Raw genomic sequence first — 23,255 nt, forward strand, 5'->3', positions numbered from 1 at the left:
GGGGGGGGGGCCGGAGTGCGCCGCTGTTTGCCTGATGTGGACACTTAGACCTGAGTTTGCGTGCAAAGACAAACACACCAGGGATGTTAGAGTAGACGGTGGTCGGTGGCGGCGACGCGTTTGCCTTCGCATGTCCATGTGTGTTGCTGCGTTGGCACATTTGCAGATGTCTTTATATCGAAGGGGCATTGTCGTTTTTATTTCCCCCTGAATCCACCGGGGTTATCGCGGCTGCCGAGCTGCCAAAAGGAGATTTGTGTCTTGCAACATCTCGGGGAAAGGAAAAAAAAAAACAAAAAAACACACACACACACGCACGAAATCCATTTCCCTTCACATTGTTTAAACGCTCCTATCTAAGTCTCCTGGATAAGAGAGCTTACATGAAACAATTGTAATCCCCTCACTACCTAATTTAAAGGTGAGATTACCAAATAAGTGTCAGAATTGCATCAGGGTTTTAAAAAAAAAAAAAAAAAAAAATCTTCCAAGCTTAGATTCCCATCTGAAATCTGATTCCGTGTAAAACCTGTTGCAGTTTTGGCGTGGCTCCGTCACAACACCCAAGCGATCTTGGAAACCCGGTGCGAAACGTACAGTAACCGCTCGCTGAAGGAGCCCTGATTGACGAGCACTTTGTTTCGGAGCTCTAATGAGGACTCGCCGTCGCGCCTGTGCCATGCCTCGACTTGCAGACGAGCCTCTCTCCCTTCGTTGCCATCGCTTTGTCTCCCTCTGAGCCGCGCGCTCGCTCATTAAAACGTACGACCGCTATCAGCTCTCTTAGCCTTTGTCTCCACGCTAACCTCGCTAACCCTCCTGCGGTTCTTACTTCAACACGACTTGAGCAAACTTGACGGGGGGAAAATAAAAAAACAACAACTTTGGAACATCATTAAAAGAACAATGGACCGTGTTTACAAAGGATACGAGGGGTCCACTGTGACATTGCGCCGTTCCCTTAGGCCTCGGAACGATCTAGTTTATAGCCACCATGTAACGTTTATGTTTAAGGTAACATTCATGCTCGTCTTATTTTAAGGCAAGGGCAACAGGCAGACTGTGAAAAAAAAAATATCACAAATGACTTTATTCGAAGGTGTAATGGCAGCAATCTAATCAAAGCCACTAACGTTATTTATTGTTGGTAAGTTTGGAGCGGTGTCAGTAAGATAACCTTGAGCACAAATGTCAGTTTCATAGTATTACCATATTAAAACACAATTTTAACAAATATAAAATAAAGTACTACAATAAAAATGGAGCATGTGATCTAATTCAAGGTGGTAGCTGTACCGACTCAAGTGTACCGGATCACGTTAGGGAGTGTCTCAGATTACCCTGAGTCTATGAATTGGATTAGTTCTAAAAAAAACAGGTTTTATTTGGTTTTTAGCAGCAAAGATTTACAACTCGATGAATGACCAAAACACAAACGAACCGCGTTCCTCCGATCAGATTCGTAAACCCACGGCAACCAAACATCAAAAACACGTGTGTCGGTTTGTTCGTCTTCAAATTAATAAAATGAACAAACTTTAAAATAATCTGCCGTTTTGGCAAATTATTGAAGCATATCGTTGTTAGCGAAAGCTTCCCGGTTTTCGTGACGGACCTGAAAAAAAAAACAAAAAAACGGAGCTCCATTGGTAGTTTGACAGCTTTATGTCACAACGTTTTAAATACTCCAAATTTATATACATTTAGTTTTATCTCTCCCACTGGTTAATGCTACATCCTTTTTTTTTGACAATGTTGGCCAACTAACAAATAATGTTTTGCTAACTGTATCTGAACTGTATTTTTTATCAACTTGAGAAGCGGCAAAACAAACGACGTTAACACCGGGACAATTCTTTACGATTTCCATAATACAAAAGTTGCCATGTTTAGCATTTCGTACCAAAGTGCTTTACAAATATAGACAAAATTAACAGGAAAGGGACACACACACACTCACAAATACAAACTTTTAAATAGTTCGAAAGACAACTATTAAAAGCGGCATTAAACCATTTTAAAGCCAATTAAGTTAAAAGCAACAGCAAACAAGCAAGTCTTTTATTTTAGGCTTCGATGTAACACAGCCACACGGAACCAATTTACGGTACAAGTGGGTGTTGTCAGAACAAGCAACAGTGTACTCTAAAATGATTTATCACGTAATGCTTAATAAATTACTTGAAATGTATAAATTAAGTAGCCTCTCCACTGGGGCGGTGTTATTTAATGCTTTATTGAGATATAACATTTACAACATAGGTAGGACACATCCCCAGACAATATAAACTAATAGCTCAGCGGTACAAATAGTAATAAATTCACGCTCAAGGGCAGTTATGGTTTGAGTAGCTTCACAATTTGAGCTAAATGTGAAAGTGTCCATATACATGTTGAAGCTAGCTAATAATGGAGCTTTGGATGCAACTGCAATGGGTGGGTCGCTTCTTCCGGGCTTGTTTTCGTTCACCTGGTTCCAGGGATCTGGCAACCCTGGTCACGAGCTGGCACGTCGCGTGACCGGAGAAAACCAGCCCCGAGTCTGGCATCTGGTCAAAAAGAGCTCAAACCACAGGAACCGTAAGGAAGACAAGTTTAGATGTTTCGGCTCGGGGCTTTTTGAACACCGTGGTATATCTTAAACCTGGACACCAGCACAGATCTGGTAGCGTGTTTCCTACTCTGAGTCAACTTACGGTAAATGGTTTGCCCTGATATAGCGCTGCTTTATCTAGTCCAAGGACCCCAAAGCGCTCTACACTACATTCTGACATATTTAGCTTTGATTTAATAAGCATTTTGTAAAAAAAAGAAAGTTCACTAACAATCTGAATTCCAAGGGATAAAAAAAACCAATTTGAAGGCATAGACTGTTATCTTTCCTCTGTTATCTAATCAGATTATTTGCGAACCATTTTTAGATAACTTGATCGATTCCCAAACAGGCATTCTGTGGTATCAGATAACTTGTTTGCGTGACCAACAGCGCATGTTCCGACGGATTTCAATTTGCAGTTTATAAATATATAAAAGAGTAAGAACATTCTTAAGGAAAACACGACTGGAGAAGCAAAAAAAAAACAAAAAACTTGTAGGTTGCTGGCAAGTTTCTCGATCCATCTTGGCCACTTTCTCTGCTGACAAATGCATGTTATCCACAAGAACAAAGAAAATTACTTCTTGGATGGGAAAATTTTTCTTGGAAAAACGAGGGTACTCAAATTGATTTCGAGATCCACAAGCTGTCGAGTGTAAATAAACTCATGCATGAAGAAAATGAAAAAGAAAAAAGGGAACGTGCTTTGCTGTTATGTCTTATTTTTATGTTCCTAAGATCACATGATGAGAGTTTTATATTAACTTAGGGAGTGAAAATGTTGGGAAATGAATCAGGCCCCCGAAGCAAAGAATAAAACGATTAGTTTGAACATGATTTTTTTATTTTTATTTTTATTATTTTTAAATTTAAACCGTTTCGTCTTAATTCAGTTCCAGCTTGGCGTTTGTTTGTTTGTTTGTTTACAGTGTCGCTGCCCTGTCAGGTCAACAGATGTGGGCCGACCTGCCTTGATGCATTCAAATTAAATCCAAATTGAACAATATTTCCCGGCGCCGCTGCGTTCATAAGGCTTGAATGCTAACTAGGGGACTGTAAATGTTTGAGGCAATTTGAAAACCCATTTTCTTTCCAACCATTATCTCCAGTGTTTGCCGGAAATGGAACACTCGAATCTTTCTAGTGTATTAATTTAGCTCTGTGATCAGACATTCATAAAGAAGTTGTCAAGTTCTTGTAAAAAAACAAAACAAAAAAAAAAACGATGTCCTGCAGCCAATCAGTATCAAGTGCTTTACTCAGGCCGTGGTAATTACACAGATATTTGCATTTTCGCGCAGAACTGTATCAGTCTAATGAGCAACAGAGCCTTCCTCTGGACTGACTTGTGTTGCTCGCTGCCTTCCTGCCAGAAGGACGGTGATGAAAAGTGCACTGATGTAAAACCAGCAGGCTGTCTAACACATGCCAAAGTGTCAATCTCGGAAGAAAAGCAAATAAAGACAAGCTAAAAGAAATTAGATTATTAAGCTAATGATGGAGTAGTCAAATAATTAGCGTCCTATTAAAAAAGGAAAAAAAAACCAACATTTGTTGTAACAGCTACTGTTGCTGAAGATTTCACACAGAATTCATTAAAATGACTGATATTATTTATGCTTTTTTCTCTCTTTTACAAACCCTGTGTTTTACAGACCCTAATGGTCCGAAGGGGGGGACTGATGTTGATCATGAGATGATTAAACCACAGCTCAGTGTGATCTGAAAACACGACTTGTGACGGTTCTGTTTCTGTTTAAAATTCACAGCGATAAATCGGCGTTTCAGGGAGCCGGGTTCTGTGGAAAGGTTTCGATCAGTTCTCGTCTCAGCTGGGTCTTTGCACATTTTCTCCAGGTACTCCTGTTTTCTCCTACAGGCCACCCAAAAAAATCAAACAAACAAAACAAAAAAACAACAAAAAAATTTAAAATTCTATGTTGCTCTGGGATGGACCGAATACATGTCCATGGTGTACCCCAACCGCTGGAGATAGGTGCCAGCTCCAGCTCCGAATATATTAAACGGATGGATAGATTTGTGTAAACACTAACTTATAAAGCTTATAAACCTTTACACTGCTGTTAGCTTCACATTAATCATTTGCATAAAACTCAGTCTAGCGTCAGCAGCTAGCTGTAGCCCTTCCAATGCAACCTGGGGCACTTCCTGCATGAAAGTCACAATATTTCTGCCAAAATAACTGTGTATAAAAAGAAACTGGGTGAAACGGGAAGATTTATGAAGCGTTGGCATGAACCCCTGTGAAATTTTTAAGATTGAAGTTTGAAGATGGCTGCAATCTAGCTGGTCCCCCTCTCTGACCAGCCATTACCTTGTCAATCATGTCAGAAATAAACTCTATTTCTCCAAACCGAGGCTGTTCAAAGAGCCGTCTGTGACAGATATTACCTGTTCACCGCCTTTCCACAGAACCCCACTTAAAATCTGAACTGTTCCTTTAAGCCGCCGGCGTGTAACGGGGCTCGCGAGGCTTTTTATTTTTGCACACCTGCTTTTTCATGCTAGGCAGAAAAAAAGAGAGAGAGAGAGAAAAGAAAAGAAAAACATCTCTTTACTTTCAGCTTCTTTGATAACCAGCAGGTTTCATTCGTTGCAGAGCTTTTGTCTCCTGCTGTAATATTGCTCCAAAAAGGAAAATTTGAAACAAAATAAAACAAAAAAAAAAAAGAAAAAAAAAGGAGAGAATCTTTTCTTTTTATAAAAAATACATAAGGTTGACGCAGAATTGTCCCCGAGGGGGTTTGCGCTCCTTAGCCTGAATTCTGTTTCTCTCTGCAGGAGAAAAATGTCTAAATTAGGATGCGAGGAAATAATTTCCTACACCAAAAGAGCTCCTCCTCGTGGGGGTTGTCATGGTTTTGGGATACGTTCAGGAGCTTCTTTTTTTAAATTATTATTTTAATTCGTACTTTGCTTGTTCCTGCTCGCATCTGCTTTATTTACTTCCCGTCTGTGTTTAGTTTTCCCTTCAGTTTTGCAGGTTGTCTATGTTCAATCAGCGATCGCTCCCCTTCTACATCCTCGTGTTTACTAGTTCCTCCGTTGTGTTTTTCTTATTCCTTCTGTTTAACTATTCCCTGGTTCGTTTTTTTTTTTCTTTTTCCCCTCTCTATATGCTTGTCATGCCTGAGGTATTTTTGCATTTTTTGTTTCTAGTTCGTGCTGTCTGCCTTCTCCCCGTCTGCCGCTGTTGCTCCAACACAACGTGCCCATGTACGACCTCAGCCTTCTTCATTAAACTGGAATTTCTACCTGTCTCTGGTGTCTCTGCCGGGCTCTGTTTGGGCCCACTCCTCATTAATCCTTCACAGCAGCCGTACTTCTTTAAATGTGCTGGAGCATTCTCCTTCAGCACCATCTTTAAAAAAATATATGTTGAAAAGAGGCAAGCTTAGGATCCACCGAGCCCTTGTACACTAGTCTGACTATTTAGTTTAAGGCAGATTTCCTTTGTACTGTTTTTATAACGAAAATTTGGTCCAAACGATTCTAACGCAAATGCTGAAATGCCCATGCCACGCCACTAGGTGGCGAAAACATTCGCAGCTGGCTAAAGATTACAAAAACTCTTCTTCTTTTGATACCATAAACATATTATTCTCGGTTATTCGCTATTTTAGCACACGATCAAAGTTTAATGGTGACAAAGATGTAGAAAAAAAACGCTTCATTGGTATTTTTGTGTGTAGGACATAAAGTGATAGTAGGCATACGCAAAACAGGCTGCTACGTCATTGTTTCCCAAAAGATCGATATCTTAATCCCACAGAGTTTTATCACAAAGTCCGTACTTCAGCTAAAAACAAAAGCTTTACAGAATCTCCACTTTGGAAAGTGTTGTCTTTATGTTTTAAATCTCCCCAAATCACTTTCACCAAAACGTGCTGTTTGTGTGTGGATAAGAGGAGCAACGGCAGAAGAACGTCTCAGATTTTAAAAAAAAACTTCCAAAGGCTGTCATCCCTGTGTTCCCTGGATCTCTATGTTCCCTGGATGTCTATGTTCCCCAGATCTCTATGTTCCCTGGTACCCCCTAATGTTCCCAGATCACCTATGTTTCCCAGTACCTATGTTCTTTGGATCCCCAATGTTCTTCAGTGCCTATGTTCCCCCGCTACCCCTATTGTTCCCCAGTACCTATGTCCACCGGTTTGGTTCAATGATACAATACTTGCACTGTAATTCAGTATTTTTTTTCATTTGTAATCAAAGAAATTTAAAGAGGGAGCCAAGTATCTTTCATGACCTTCATTATTAACCTCAGGAGAACATAGGTACTGGGCAACATAGGTATGGACCCCTTCCAGAGCTGTACAGAGCCCGATTTGTCAAATCACTGCAGCTCCTTCAACCACAAATGAAACACAGATAATAAATGTACATTAAAAGACACATAGGTTAGTGTTAAGCAACGTATGCACACAGGGTCATGACTTTAAGTGGGAGGCATAAAAAACAACTGCTTAAGACCCCTTTAAAAGTTTCTAAGAAACAGAAAAAAAAAAGTTTGAACCACTGAGAAGCAAATTGTTTAAAGATTTGTGTACTTCACAGTAGGTTAAAGTCTTTCCACGCAAAACAACTCTGCACACCAGGCCTCCTGTGACATTTACGCACCAACATTATACTCGCCTCTTTCCCTAACATTTGCCTCTTTGCTCTACATTCGCAGATGACAAATTGAAATGGACACAAAATTACAACTTCTGTTTTTCCACAGAGCTGCTGTGTAAATTCAGCCACAACGACCTCCATTACGACCACTTCTTTCTTTCCTCCGCCAACGAGGTTATGGTTTCTGTAGCGTTGGTTTGTTCATCTGTTCCCAAGATTACTTACAAACCAACAAACAGTTTCTGACTACATTGGGGTTGTCACAAGAAATAATTGATTAGATTTTGGTGGTGATCCGGATCACGCTACAATTTTTTTTATGCCCCCACAGCCCTGGCAGAGGTTTGTGCTTATCCTCTTCACTTATATGTGATTAGTCAGATATAAATCTCAGGTCTCCACACTTCAGGCAGGTGAAGTGTCACACAAACAGGGAAATTTAAGAAACTTTTACTTGGCAGCCATCCTAAGGGAACTGATCAGACGTCTCAGACATCTTGGCTCTCTCCACACTATTCCAAATAAACAGTGCTTTCCAGTGGACGGGGTGTTTTTCTCATATACTAACAAAAACAAGGAATTGCCAATAGGTGGTGAGAACATCTATATTTACTTTATAAAATACAGAAAAATAAAATAGAAATAAAAAAAAGATTGATTTTGGCCTTGCTGAAGGGTCTTCCAAAACTCGTTTTTCTGTCCTTTTCTTGGTAGTGATAATGTTTACAATTTCCCCTCAGTTATGAATTCTTCAGGACGCGGTCAAAGTTTAACGGTGACAGAATTAAGAGAAAGCGAGACAGACGCAAAAAAAAAAAAAAAAACCTGTCTCGGTTTATAGGCCACGTGCATAGTAGGCTGCTTTATCATCGCTTTAAAAAGTTTCGTACCTTCTGTCCATCGATTGAGTTTCGAGATTCAGAGTTTTTAAAACGTTTCCACTGGAGTGGATGAGAGGTGTAAACAAAGCCGAAAATATCTGCGTTTTGTTTTATTTTTAATATCTGGATTAGAGTGGGCGTGGCCTTTATTTTACAGCTTGAAAAAGTCCAATCCAATGGATCCACTTCCTCGTTTTGTTTTTTTGTTTTTTAAATCCAAATTCATTGTTATATACTCTGTGTTTTGTATTTTATCAGCAGCCTGGTGTGTTATCCATCCAAATAATTTGCTGAGGTGTTCTTTGTCATTGTTGTTGTTGCTGTCATTGTTTGGGTGTTATTCTCTAACTATACAAAACCTGATTTCAGCTCTTTTGGAAGTTGGTAATCCTGGTGAAGAACAGAGAGGAAAGGGAATTTAAAATATCTTTCGGAATGACACTTTTTTTTTTTTATTATTTAGAAATAATGCTGTCTTAGAGAACTCCGAATACCTTAGTCAGCAGCTGTTTGTATTATATTTCTCTTGGGTTTGCTATACTTCCAAGTCTGTGGCTCTTTGCTATTAAACAAGACGTCTCACAAACAAAAAGTCTGATCTGTGAACAGCACAGAGGCCCCGATCACGTGAAGCGCCTTTATAATAAACTAAAATGAGCTGAAAACACTGGACACACCCAAGGCTTAAAGATCAGCGTTCAGTGCCTCAGTAAGTACCTACACCAAGGTATCTAAGTTTCCCCAAATGAAAATACACCAGTGCTGTTAGTTTTTCTTTATGCAGCCTAAAACAGCTCTCACTGATGCTGACCTTCTCCAGTAATGTGGCACTCACCCTAAAATGCTGATCCAATTCATACCCAGACTAAGAGCTGCTCCAGAACCCATTTGATCAATTCACAAGCCTGCTTTGCCTTTTTTCAGGGTCTTTGGGTGTGTGTGTGTGTGTGTGTGTGTGTGTGTGTGTGTGGGCGGGGGTGGGGGTGGGGGGGATTTTAGTTGTTTAGGTGTCAGAGATGAAATACACCCCCGGAGAGGCTGCCGGTCCATCACAGGACCTAAGGCTTGGTTTTTGGTCTCTTTGGAAATAGCACTCAAATTCACTAAATCATTCAAAGGTATTAAATTCTTGTGTGTGTGTGTGTGTGTGGGTGGGGGTGTACTGAACACACATCAGGGTCCGGGCTAAGCAATCAGCCTTTTTTTACATACATTGCTTTTATTTTCTTGACAAAAGTGAGACTCCTTCTGGTTTAAGATGAATAAGACAGTAGAATGTCTTTTTTTTTTCTTTTTTAAATTGCCAGTTGAGCACTTTTAAACACTAGTTGAAACATGTTGCCTTAGAGCCTCCCCACTAAGCAGGTCTGGTTTGTTTCTCTGCTTCTGTAGGGTTAAAGGAGAAGGAAAAACAAAAAGGAGCATTTGGTTTTATTTTTTTCTCTTCTACCAAGCCTCTACTGAACCATGACCCTAAACTAAGTTTTTTTTTATTCTGCTCTTGTTGTCCCGTCCCTCAGCACCGGATAATTAGTCCGTAATCAGCTGGTAACTAGATGTTTGACCTTTGAGAGATGAAGATGCTGTTTGTGCTTTTGTTTTTTTCATTTCTTCTAATGTCAGCTTTTCCTTCCAGACTTTCTGATCTGATCCCTTCCTCGTCCACATTTTCCCAAGTTTCCAGAGAGTCCTCCCCACTTTCCAAAAAAAGAAAATAAAACACTTTGGAAAGAAAATCATCGCCTGCAACTTGTACACTTTAAATTCACTGAGTGATGCAAGCAAGCCAGAAGTTCAGCGACTGTTTGCAGCTGATGGCATGTTTAATAAACCTCACTTTCCTGCTTTCGACCATGTAGCGCGTTTCACCCGCACGGCTGTCAGCGGTAAACTCTGGCTGAACTGCACTTTATCTTTCTTCTGCCAGCCTCCTCTGCCGCTCCCCCACAGTCATCAGCTCGGGCTGTTGATGTTTGCCTGGGTTTGTCAGCAGGTGCGTCCGCCGCTCGCCGACTCCTACGGCCTTCCTCGAGGGGAGGCTTCGCGGCTGGACACACACACCCCCGCCGCACCCAACACCTAGCGTGCAGACAGCAGACAGACGCTGCTCAAACGTGGCCCAAACAGAATCACTCGGTCCTAATCTGTCGTGCCCTCTGTCTATTTCCTCCTCCTCTTTCTCCTTCCCCCCCCCCAGCCCCACTCACTTCCACACCTCTAAGCGCACACGCAAACACACACAGAGCGGCTAAATTGACTTGTCAGCTTCAATCAGACGAGGAACAAAAGGATTCCTGCCAGTTTGAAGCTGACATCATTAATAGGTTTGGGAGGGGGGGCCGAGCTCTGAAGACAAAAGGAGAGCAAGGTCGGCCTAACTTAAAATGCACTTTCATTTTGGCAGGGATGCTTGGTTCCCCCCCCCCCAGCAGCACTAACTTTCATTATCGCAGAGAACGGGAGGGTGTGTGAGGAGAGTTTGTTGTGCTGATGGAAAGACATGTGACATCCATAATGCATTTCCTATTAGAGGACGCCACGCATGGACACACCTGGTCATGTGTCAGTGGGGAGATGGACAGGAAGTGGGATGAAAATGAATGGCTTCCTGGAGCTGGAGAGGGGGAAACAGGTTGCCAAGTAAAGGATAGCAAACCACGAAAGAAAAAAGACATATTTGGAGCATTTTCAAGTGTGCTTCTGAGTAAAAGTTAGACGTCAGTAATGTCTCACCCACTGTGGACTGTATTTCCTTGAACTGCCTCAGTTCGCTCGTCCAGCCAAGATCAGAGTAGATAGCTGCCATATTATATAAGCTCCAGTCTCAAATATTACTCGGGTATTCTTGCATGCTATTTTATAAACCTTTATCCGGCTGTCGGTTTCCCATTACGAGGTATTTGCGCTGAGTTCTGTGTTCGTCTACAAGCAGCTTACATGTGGGATATATTTTTATACACGTGAATTTAGTAGGAGCGGTTCCCAATTTGTAACATCGCCCGAAAAAAATGAAAAAAATTAAGAAACTGAACTAAGCCTGAATTAGAAGGAGATTCCTTAACTGTCTTATTAAACAGATAATATGTTGTATGACGACAGCATAACAAAACTGAAACTAAGTTATGGCTTTTGGTTTTGCTGAGACACCCCAAGAACATCAGGGGCCCCGATCTGGACACCCCTTTGAAAACTTTTTGAAGGCGCCCCTGATCCAGGAGTCATTTGCGTTGAGAATTTTTTAATAATTCCACCAAAGTAATCATGTCAATCAGGATTGACAAAGGTGTAAAAGTTTAAACACCAGCATTCACGTGAACTGCGATCGGAGCAGCGATCCACTCGAAGCTCATTGGTCCCGTCGAACGTAGATTCTGTTTCGCCAGTCTAAGAAGGAGTGTGGGTACGGTTTTAATCACTCATAGCATTTATGCAGAAACTGCACTTAAAAACGGCGAATTTATTCCTTCAAAGGTGAGGTGCGAGTAAAAGAAAGAGGTCGAGGATGTGTCAGAGCTCGGAGCGCCGTACGACACGTGAAATCCACGCATAAACCAGCTTCCCTGGTGCACTGTGGCAGAAAACCCCGAGCGCTTTGAAACGTTTAAATCCTCTGTCACTTCTGCTCGTTCTGTTTCACTCCTGCCTTTCTCCCCCGTCTTTGGGATTTTCATTCTGACCCCGGACGAGGACGGAGGTCCTCGTCTCAAATGGTAATAAGTTCTGCGCGCACGCACACGCAGCAGCCGTCACAAATTGATTACCACGTCAGGCTGCCTCCAAGCACTCCCGCTTTCCTTCCCAGCCTCACTTCTCGACTCCTGTGATTTTGGTTATTTTTTCCTGTTTTGAGGCCGACTCCACGTCCGGTCTGACAGTCGTTAAACAGCACCCCTGGTTGCAACCCAAACAGGCCCACCTTTAAAACCCTTTCCTCACATGTTCCGTCACTCCTCCAGTCTCAGGCCCCCTCAACCTCCCACCACTCGAAACCAGCTTCTCCTTCACCTCTTTTAACCTCAACCACTCATTTCCTTTTATTCTCCTTCTAATTATACCATTACATTACCATTTCTATTCTCTCATTTGCATTTTTTTGCTCTGCCTGCCTCTTATTCTTTCCATCTCTAATTCTCCCTTTCTCCCCCCTCCCTCTCCCTCTCTCTCCTCCTGTATCACCCATCTTCTTAGCCACTGAATTTGTTCCACCTTTTTTGCGGCACATAAACAGACAGCGCCCTTGGGGACGGGCTGGAGAGCTCTGCTTTTGTTTGTGTGCACCTCTAACTAACTCTCCATCTGCAGGGAGCCGAGCCAAGCCCAGCAGTGCACGACAGATAGCTGGCACCATCCCAGACTCTTCTCTGCTTGGCCCCGTATCATCATCCCCCCGCCTCTCAGCCTCTCCTCCTCCTTCCAGGCTCCACGGTCTCCCCACAGAGGTGGTTGTCAGTTGCCCTCAGGCAGCCAGTCAAGCACCGTAGTAGACGTGCGACCCCTTCAATTCCTTCGCCTCAAAGCATTACGCCGAACCCTGCCCCCTGCTTTTTCATGGATACTCCCAGTAATGTACTGTGGACGGCCCCCGCCATCTTCCCTCAAACGGCCTCCCCGGTCAGCCATGAGATCGCCTCCAATGTGAGCCCGGCAAATAACCTATAGCACATTTTCTGCATTAAGTCACATCAAAGAGCCTTCAAAGAGTGAGGAACTCAAGCATGAGACCTGGTTACCAAAAGAAAAAAAAAACTGTTTCAATCGTGTAATTGCCCAGGGCTCGGGCTTAAACCTTTGAAAAAGGTGTAATGTCATATGTTGTTTTTCTTTGCTTTCACTGGCAAGAAATTTCACGTCGTCATAAAGAGTCTGCGGGGAATACATCGGAAAATACGGATGACACAGAAGAACCTTTGTGTGCCTCGTTCTTAGGGAGAGACGATTTCATGTCAAGAGTGAGCAAAGCAAGATATTTTTTTTTCTTTCTCCTCACCCCCCCACTTACCGTTGTCCGGCTCGGACTTCCTGTCATGCTCGGTGTCAGTCAGAGAAAGGGCAGAGTTGGCGCGGCTTGTGAGACACGAGCTCTGCTCCGACTTCAGGCCGCGCATCCACATGTGCTGCAGGCCGTGGGCGGGAGAGGGGTCCACCTCCAGCTCCGTGTCGACGTCGGAGCCCACGCCGAGGGAATAGCCGCGACTGTGACCGTGGGCGGCCGGCCCAGTGCACAGCACCTCTTCGTCCTCTTCTTGATGCTGGTGCTGCTGCTGCTGCTGCTGCTGCTGCTGCTGATGGACGTGGTAGTCTGGGCTCCTTAGCTGCCCGCTCTTACAGAAGTCTAAATCTAAAGGAAGGAGAGAGACATGCAGAGTGAGAAGGCCTTTACGTCAGAGTCGTAACGCCTCTGACACCCTTCGGGTTCGTACGATCGCAATTCCGAAAAAGTTGGGAGATGGTGTAAAATGTAAATAAAAAACAGGATGAATTTTAAATCACAAGTCCATGTTTTATTCACAGTGGAACATAGCAAACATCAAAAGCTGAAACAAAGAAATTGTGCAATTTCTTTGTAAAAAAAAAAAAAAAAATCCCTGAAAAATACATCTGGATAAGAGCGTATGTTCGAACACCCGTACATACTTTTCTACATTGATGGTACAATTCCAGATGTGTCAGAGGCACTAATACACCCCCATACCATCAGAGAGGCAGGCTTTTGAACTGTGCACTGATAACATGACAGGTGGTCTTTTTTTTTTTAGCTTTGGCCCAGAGATGGTGGCGCTTCTGGGTGCTGTTCAAATGTTTGTTTTTTGTTTGCATGATAGAGCTTTAACCAGTATTTGTGGACGGGTCAGTGAACTGTGTTTACAGGCAATGATCTGTGGAAGTGTTCCTGACGCCATGCAGTGATGTCCAGAACAGAATCAGACCCGTTTTAAATGCAGTAGATCCAGGAATGATTTTCAGCTTTTTGTCCTTTGAGCTCAGAGATTTCTCCAGATTCTTTAAACCTTTAAAAATTATGAACCATAGATGATGGAAAATCCAAAGTCATTCCTACTTTCCATTGAGGAACATTATTCTGAAAGTGTTCCACTAATTTTAGATGCTTTTTTACTTTTTTTTTGCAGACTAGTGAACCTCTGCCCATCTTCTGCCTCTCCTAAACAATCTTTTTATATCCAGTCCTCTTACTGACTTAATTCATAATTAATTTGGTACAATTTCTCAACTTAAACCTTTGATCTGTTTACTATCTTTCATTGTAAATGAAACAAAAGTACATGAGATTTGTAAATCATTGCATCGTGTTTCTATTTACATTTTACACAACCTCCCAACGTTTTCAGAACCGGGGTTATATTTCATATCAAAACCATGACCAGGTGTTTGTTAGAGACAGGGATTCACGAGCTAACCGCTAAACACCTCCTTAAATCATATCAACACGTGATGTTATTCGAGCGAGCATTTATTAAAAGTTCTTTGTTTTTTGTTTTTTTTTCCAGCAGAAACCCAAATGAAAATGCCACCCTCGATTTTTCTTAACCATTTGCAAGGCGAAGCTACATCCTCCTCCGGCCGCTGATGTGTCTTATTGAGCTTGAGATGTATCGAACCGCTGCTCAAACAGAGCCCTGATCTCATCTATATTCTCCTTGGTGGGGTGAAGAGATCAGATAAAGATCAAACCTTATTAATATTGACTCAGACTGAGGGAAAAATTGAGCCTCATACACTTTCAGGTATTAGAACGCCCTCCAATCCCAAGCATCAACCTGTTATCTGAGAACATCAGATATACTGTGTTAGTCCTCTGGTTACACTTCAATTCGATTCAATTCAATTGAGCCTTGCCTTTTTTTTTTTTTTTTTTTACTCCTGTAGAGGCAGTTGAGTAAATTTTCGTCCTCTCACTCCCTCGGTTTTTCTGTTTGGAATGTATAAGTGGAGCTGATGGAGCTGATGTAATTTTGAGGAAAGCAATGCCTAAATTGAAATCTATACAGGTATAGTAGCTTTATGGGCACAAGTGAGAACTCGGGAAAGAAGGACTTCCTGTGATTCTCACTTAGTGCAGTTAATATGTGTGTTAGGTCAGGCCCTCGGAACATGAACAGCAGTGTTTCAATAAAGGCTACAGTCCTGCTGACCACTCCATTGACCAGCGATGTGTCCTGCTGTGCGTGTTTGATGGGGTCGAGACCAACTGTAGCTCACATACTGTTCTGCTGGTATTAAACTGACCTAAGATTGGTCGCCACTGCACACCACTGTAAAGCTCAAATTGGCTGCAAGAGGGCACTTCGGGAGCAAATAAGCTATTTCCCAGCAGCAACAAACAAGAGTGGGCCGCGAGCTGCGAGAGCCCCGTCGCCATTTTTTTTTTTTTTTTTTTTTTTTTTTGGAGCGAAGCATATTTATAACGTAGGAAGATTTTTAGAGGGTGATTAGAGGGGGGTGGGAGGGTGGGAGTCATTCGTTTAAATAACTACCTGTTTTATGCTATTACTGCGAGCTGCTCCTGGCACTTTCAGCAGAAAGCTATTTATACATTGGACTGCTTTCACTGAGTGTCGCAAGTATTTGTTTAAAGTAATTGCCGAGGCAATTCAGTCCATAATTTCACTGTTTTGCAGCCTGAATGTAAAGTGAAAAAGACAGATGTCCTGCACTTAAGACGATCTCGAGATCCATCTTCAGAGATAGCATTTCACTGTTTGGTACACTAATGTATTCTTAATTAGGGCTTAAATTTGATTAGCTCTCTGAACAGTGCCTTCAACTGTACAAATGCCAGAATCCATAAATAAGGAGCTTGTAATTGCCGAGCAAATAAGCTTAAGTTAGAAAGGGCGGCCATAGCGTGCACTCTGCAAGTCCGTGCACGCTCTAACCTCCCAAGAGCGCACTCAAAGACGACAACGACGAATTTGGGTTGAAAGTCTATCATTTGAAACTCGAAAGACTTAAAAAGAAACATGGATTGTAAATAACAAAGGGCTGGGAAGCCTGTAATATCACTCGCTGGTTTTGAGGACTTTTGATTTAAAAGCTTGAGTTTTGCACTTGTGTTGTTGTGGTTTCTGCAGTTGCACCCTAAAGCTGACAACGCCTTGCTTTATTTCACTTTAAATCACGCCCTGACCTACAAAATGATATTTATGCCGTGTTGAGGACTACAGAGAACATAAACTCCCAAGGAAAAAAAAGAGTAAACTTGTCTTCGAACCCCCAGCTTCCACCTCCTGCCCATTAGAAATAAATCAGGTTCAAAGCAACAGATCAGATTGTTTGGGAGCAGAGTTCTGTGGAAAGGTATGAACAATTAATATCTCACCTGTTGCAGATAGCTCTTTGAACGACCTCGGTTCGGAGAAAGAGAGTTTAATTCTGATGAACGGCTAGTCCGTGTGGGGTCACGACCAAAGCAGATTGCTGCCTTTTTTCAACAACTCCAATCAGAACTATTTCACAGCCGTTCATGGAAAAAAAAAAACCCACTGATTTTTAACCCTTTATATTACAGTCAGTGTGACATTACAAGTTTCCTTTTTCACATTAAAGTCTACGGTTATTTCCAAGCACAAACAGCAGCAGAGTTGTGCTGCAGTTTGGGTCACTGCTGGCAGGAAATTTATCATCTTTCTACCAGAATGATCACATAATATGAAACCGACAGCACTGTTAATGTTTATGACTGGAGGTGTTTGATTACAACAGTGATCTGTTTTGATCTTAGCCATGTTCCAGTTAGCTATTAGCTCATTATTAGCTCATCAGTCCAGTCAGTCAACTCCATCGCTCCAAACTGAGGGCATTTAAAGAGCTATTTCCAACAAGGTAGATATTATAGTTCACAAACTTTCCCTTTTATAGGGTGATGTTTACCTCACAGAAAAACCTGGGAAACAAAGGCAATTAAAACAAAAATATATAGGAGACTGGATGTGTCTTTGTAAACCATTAACAAACTTCCCAAACCAAACTTTTAGCAAATGAACTAGTTACACAAGGCAGGGTGAGATTCTGACTCCTACCATAGTGTGAAATCTCTACGGTTTCATGGAATTGAAGAGTTAAAGATAAATTAAAAAAATTTAAAATGTGTTACACGACTTTAAGATGTTAGTAACAAACACAAAACTAGTACTAATACTTTGACTGGTGGTTAAAATATATCACATACTGCTGTATTATCATTACAATTTAAAAATATATTTAAATTTTTTTGTGTTTAAACATTTTGAGGCTGATGCACAGACAAACCAAAGGAAAGGAAAGAAACACAAGAACGGGAACTGTCATGCTGTCTTTGAAAGCAGCACCATTTGTTAAAACATCCAATAGCTGGCAGATTGATTTTAAAAGCTGGTAGGATTTTTTGATAGATGCACACAATGGCGGATGACTGGAACAGAAGTTTAGCATCAATACCAGTTAAATGTAGTTCCTGTATATAAAGTAAAAGTGCATTTCCTAAAAAATAATAGTTCTTTTCTCTGGTTTTCCTTACTGTAAATTAACACTGAGAGCCTGACAAACCTATGCTAGCTGAATAATTAGTTATTAGTCTCGATAGCGAGCCTGCAGCATGTTGATTATTTCCCCGGTAGAAACAGTCGCTCTTGTAGCTCGTGTCGAACGTTTGTTTCGAAAGAGCGTTACCACAAAAAGAGGGTCAAGTGTCTTTTCTCTGCTAGCCAAGCCATGCTCACAGTGTTGCCACTGAAAGGGAAGTTTTTATTTTTTTTCATTTTAATTTTGAGAATATTGGCCATCATACAGAGCTGACTGACAGTTCACTCAATCTGAACAGCAGGAGGACAGGTACACTTTATACTGAGACATGAATGTTGTTTGTCAACTCACTTGGAAAGACGTGAGGGTAAGATTCTGACCAGTCCGACTGGTTTGTTCCCTCTACTATAACATGGAACCTGGATTTATAGATTTTCACACTTTTTAAACCCATAATCTAGCTTCAGGGTTTGTGAATGATCTATACATTTAATGCCTTAAATACTGTACATGCCATAAGACAGCAGCTAAACGGTGCCTTCAGGTTGGATTGGAAACCTATGAGATACAGAAGGAATCTTTTCAGAAGCTGTGATGTTTTCCTAAACCTAACCAAGCAGATTTCCTTTCTCCCCAAGCAGCCACTAGACACAAACAAAAATGCGCCAAAAACAGAAGTCTGTTTCCAGCAATAAGAGTTAAAATTGGACTTTTCTGAATTATAGACACAGTGTCTTTAGTTGTTCCTCCCCCTCTCCGACCTCAGTTTTCCAGAAATCCGACATAACGCCCGACTTTTTAACACCTAGCCTCAATATTAGAAAAGATGTTCAGGCCTACACTGGATCCTGACCAGGCAACTCCCTCCAAAAAAGAGAAAAAAACAAAAAAAACACTTGAACTTCACATGTGGAAACTATGGTAAATTAACATGCCAAACACATGTCTTTGCTTGTGTTTCCCTAGTGAGTCTGGGACGTTTTCAACATGTTTCCGAGTGAAAAACACGGCAAATTCATGTCATTTTTAGGGGACAGCATCTGACATGTTGGTGAGGATTTCAGACAGGAGACGTAAACGTTCAGATTCGCCACCAATATTTAAAATGATAATTAATGCTAATGCCAGTAAAAATCAGCGAAACATTAATATTTAATCGGTTTTGGGGTGAGGAATTGCGCGTCAAACGTTATCTGGATGGTGTCATCTCTGTACATACGCAACCGATCAGATCCTTCTACGGCGGCGTCTTTTGAATAATTTAAACTTTTTCCGCCGTAACAGATTTATGCTTTTGTAAACAGAATGTTAAAACGCGTAAATCCATTAATTTATACAGCTAATTATTTTAATGAGCTGACAAAAAAAACTAATTATTGTGGCCAGCTCTCCGGCGCTCTGTGAAACAATTGCCCGAGATGTGAAAACGCGGCTGCCTATCAGTCCATCTATTAACGCCGTTTTTTCCTAACACGGCCAGGTGCAGTGCTAGGAGAGGGTGGGGGTGTGTGGAGAGAAAGGGGAAATATCCGAAATATCAGGGAAAAGTAAACAGCTGGAAGACGGGAGGGGAAGGGGGAGGAGAGAGCATGTGTCGGTTAAAAAGATGAAGGGAAACGGGAAGAACATGGGTGGTGGGACTTACAGGAGGGACGATCTGATCTTTGTCAGGAACACCGTAATCCATTAAAAACGTCACTGGAGGCAACGTCCCTCCTTAACAGTTGGTTACTTAGATAGGGTAGGACTATATATAACTCTGATGCCCAAAGATGAACAGATGTGCCTTGCAGAAGCAGGCTGCCATTGACATTTAAAAGGCTGCTTTGGGGGTCTCCTGCACCTCACCATATGACACTGACGGTAGGGGAAATTGTTTGTTATAGACTCAAAAAAAAGGCTAGGCAAGGTGCAGAGAAGAAGAAAAAAACAACAAAAAAAAACAAAACAAGTGCTTTCTGACACCGCGGTCTTCTGGAGGATATTGAGGCATGATGACTAATGGCCTTTGAGGGGTTGCTGCATGGCAAACAGAACGACAAAATCCATTGCTGGTGGCGTTCAAAGCATGGAATCCCGGCGGCGACTTGCCTGTCAGGACCTGTGACTGTCATGAATGGCTGATGCTACTTGTTAGCACATCGGGTGGCTCCTGCGGAGGAGCAGGAGGCCGAGGGAAGCGCAGAGAGCACGTATCGATCACCATGACCCGCCCCGCCCCCTACCCCCAGCACGGTAGCGTTCTCCTGATGAGGCGCGGTTTCTCTCTTAACACCTCGGCTGACCTGCATAAGGCCCATCCATCACAACACGCGGTGGCCTATTTCTCCTCCCCCACCACTTGGGGGAGGAATTTTTCCCCGGCGCCTATGTGTCAACGTGCGTGCGCCCGCCGTGAACCCGTGTCTACCTGCGAGTATGTGTGTAATGAAGGGTGGTGTTCCACCGCAGGTGAGGCCGGAGAGTTTGGGGTTGACCTAGTTTAGCTGTGGGAGAGGAGAGGAGAAGAGGTAATTGGCTGCCTCCTACTGTCCTTCTGGTTCATTGTGGTCTGTAATAGTTAATTCACATAGGTCCTTTTAGGGACTTACGTGTGTGTGTGCTGTATCTCTTATTCTGTGCTTATTTATTAGAGCTGATATACTGCTTCTGTGCAGTTGTTGTGAAGGAAATTTGATGACTAAGTACCTGGTTGGGGTTGACTGTAGTTGCTCTGTCGCTCCCGGTGCGAGCCGAGGGTGAGGCGGAGCTCGTGCGTGTAGTCGGGCAGAGTTTCGCGCGAAGTGTAGGAGCGGTGGTGAGTGCGGCCGTCCTCGCTCTCGTCGGACGAGCTGGTGTAGGACATCTCCATCTCATGGCGCCCCTTGGACAACGGCTGGTAAGGCTTACTGTCCATCTCCTCCATGGCTTGCAGGGCTCCACTTAGTCACTCAGCAAAGCCACGGCACGGAGCACGGAGTCTGCGGGGGACGGACAGGAGGAGGCGAGGACAGCGAAGGGGAGGGGAGAGATGGGGGTGGGGGGCAAAGAGGAGAAAACAAGTGAACAGACAGGGGTGGAGAAAAACAGCACATGAAGCCTGTTATTGAGCACGGCGGAACAATGCTGTCATATCTGCTCGTTCCAATTACAGCGGGCCTTCCTAAACAGCGCGAGGCCCCTTTCATAATTCACACCAAAGGTTAGCACCCAATCGATACGCGCAGGAGGAGCGGCGGCAGTGGCCGTTGCGTCCACGTGTGCTTGAAGAGAAATTGCCCCAAATCAAGCCCGGTTTAGTGCTTCCGCCACTTGCGGTCACTGCTTTCACCATTAACTCCGAGCTTTATCTCCCTTTCCCAGGCTGCTGCTCACGAGCGGCAGATAAATCATCAAATTTGTCACCGGGCCCCGTGTCTGTCGCTCTCATTAAACACTGCGGCTCACCATCTTTGTGAAGCGATGATGGAATACTTTTTGACAACAGCCTTTTCAGTATCATTGGCCTCCCAAAAGGAGCGATGATAAATCAGCTCTTTTACCGTGGCTCAGACTCACTTGTTCGCCTCTCAATCACATCAGGATCTACCTCTGATAACGTCCGGCGCCATACACTTATAACGCTATAACCAATGATTGATTGGGACAATGATTAGAGCACAGAAGAAGTGATTAGAAAATACTTCATTCATATTAGTTCCCTTTTCGCCGTGCCCTGCTCGAGGCCTTTCCAGCCTATTTCCTGCAGTTATAAAGCTTCTAAATGGAGCTTGAGAGGGTCATTGCTCATAGAGACAAAGTGCTATGGTATTGACCTCTTCAGGGAGTCCTGTAGTCCATATATCAAAGCCATTAGAGCGTGCCTGCTCAATACCTCAGAGATCTGCAGCACAGGGTGATCACCACTAGTTTGATACAAGTTTACAGCTGACCTTTCCACCGCCGCAGTAATGCTTTTATTCCACCTGAAAGCCTCCTTCGCCTGGCCTTGCACTCAACCTCCTCATTCCCGGCGTGCACGCACCTGTGCGCACACGCAGACCGCCCACTGACCCCTGACAGCTAACCGTCAGAAAGTGGGCCAAGGCATCTGCATGCTCATCTCACTCTCACCCCCCCCGCGGACATTATCATAGCACAGATAATCCACAGAAAGCTCTCCGCTGGTCTCTCGCGTCGTCCACGTTTGGCTTTGGGTTTTGTTGTTTTTTTTTTTTGTTTCTTTTTAGCGACGGCACAAAGCACAACAAAAGGTTTAAAATAGCAAAGCGCACTTTGCATCCAATCATGCTAGCCGCGCTGTAGCATACAGTGAGCTCTTATGACACAAGCTTGTGGTTCCCTGCAATCACGATGTCTTTCACTTTGACTGGCAGGAGTTATTGCGGGGAATCAAAGCCAGCTATTATCTCAGCTGCCCTGTCAGAATGGGATTGACTGGTGTCACCTTCTCTCTGGTGCGGCGTGGTGCAAATATACATTAGCCTGTGAGCTCTGGGCTTGCTGCAGGCACTGACTGCTGTCTGTCTCCGCAGAGGCTCTTGGTTTGTTTTTTTCTTTTTTTTGTCTGCCACACTTTTACATGCAAATATGAAAGCATACAATAAAGCGCAAGGGCGCACCCCATACTGTACGCAGTCTGCTTACATGTGGGCCTGCTTGTATAAACCTGCGCACAATACGGAATCAAACCTGTCTCTCTTTGTGAACGCCTTCCCTCCCTTCTACCAGTCCATCCCTGCTCCCACTCATCCGTGCTCCTCCTCCCCTACCTTGCACGCTTTCCACCCTCCACCTAGCCCTCCGAGACCCTTGCATTTAGAGAAGTAAGCCTGCTGGCGGGGGTTATTCCTGCTAATTCTTACCCGCAGCGGGGTGCCCATTAGGGGGTTTGATTCTGGGTTTTGATGTTGAAATCTGGAGGTTGTTTCCTAGAGCCAAGCTCACTTCAAACAAGACACGCGGGCCTTCTCTAGGACAAGTCAGCATGTGCCACCTGAGCACAACACCAGCCCAGATTTGCAGCTGAGGAATAACCACCTTGGGGGCGTACAGATTGAGAGACAGAGAGAGAGAGAGACAGCTTGGGTACGGCTTGTAGGAAACAAACGGCCGTGGAAAGATCTGAGGCTGCTGCAATAATTAGCACCGTTCTAGAATAAATTTTTAATCCTAAAAACCTTCCCTGAAACATTTGTATTATGTCCCTCATCATTTTTTTATGTGCCTGCACAGCAACGAGCTACAAGGTGCTACACGGTGCGCCAGTGAAGCGCACTAAGAGCCGCTTGTATCTCTGTGCTACGAGGATCTAACACTGATCCTAACAATATGAATGTGAAACCGTTAAAAAAAAAAAAAAAAAAGAAGAAGAAGAAGACAAACATTCAACCAAAAGAGTTCATCATGTGTGAACTCGGTGGAAACTCGCTGACAGGCTTCTCGCCGAAAAACTCGCCGAAATAAATAAGCTGCCGCTTATTTGTGCTCCAAATAAATTATCAGCAAGTGCTTCCACGTATTGACAATGCATGTACATGTTACTGTGTGATTTCATTCCTAATTCATCTCTAATCAATAATTCATCAGTGTGTAATGAACTCCTCAGCGCTCAGTTTAACATTAATACAGAGTGACAACGC

General features: G+C 43.2%; 1 protein-coding gene across 2 annotated transcripts in view; it reads right to left on the reverse strand.

Moving 5' to 3' along the window:
• tenm1 (teneurin transmembrane protein 1) overlaps nt 1–23,255 on the reverse strand; it is a 265,666-nt gene that overhangs the window by 230,528 nt on the left and 11,883 nt on the right. For both annotated transcript variants that reach the window (XM_017419725.2, XM_025006695.2), the window contains exons 2-3: nt 20,323–20,594; nt 13,115–13,453 (exon numbers count right to left, since the gene is read on the reverse strand). In XM_017419725.2, the coding sequence (XP_017275214.1) occupies nt 13,115–13,453; nt 20,323–20,539 (556 nt within the window). In that variant the 5' untranslated portion in view covers nt 20,540–20,594. The remainder of the gene's footprint in view (nt 1–13,114; nt 13,454–20,322; nt 20,595–23,255) is intronic.

The sequence above is a fragment of the Kryptolebias marmoratus genome, linkage group LG9 (genome assembly GCF_001649575.2).
Source record: "Kryptolebias marmoratus isolate JLee-2015 linkage group LG9, ASM164957v2, whole genome shotgun sequence".
NCBI lineage: Eukaryota > Metazoa > Chordata > Actinopteri > Cyprinodontiformes > Rivulidae > Kryptolebias > Kryptolebias marmoratus.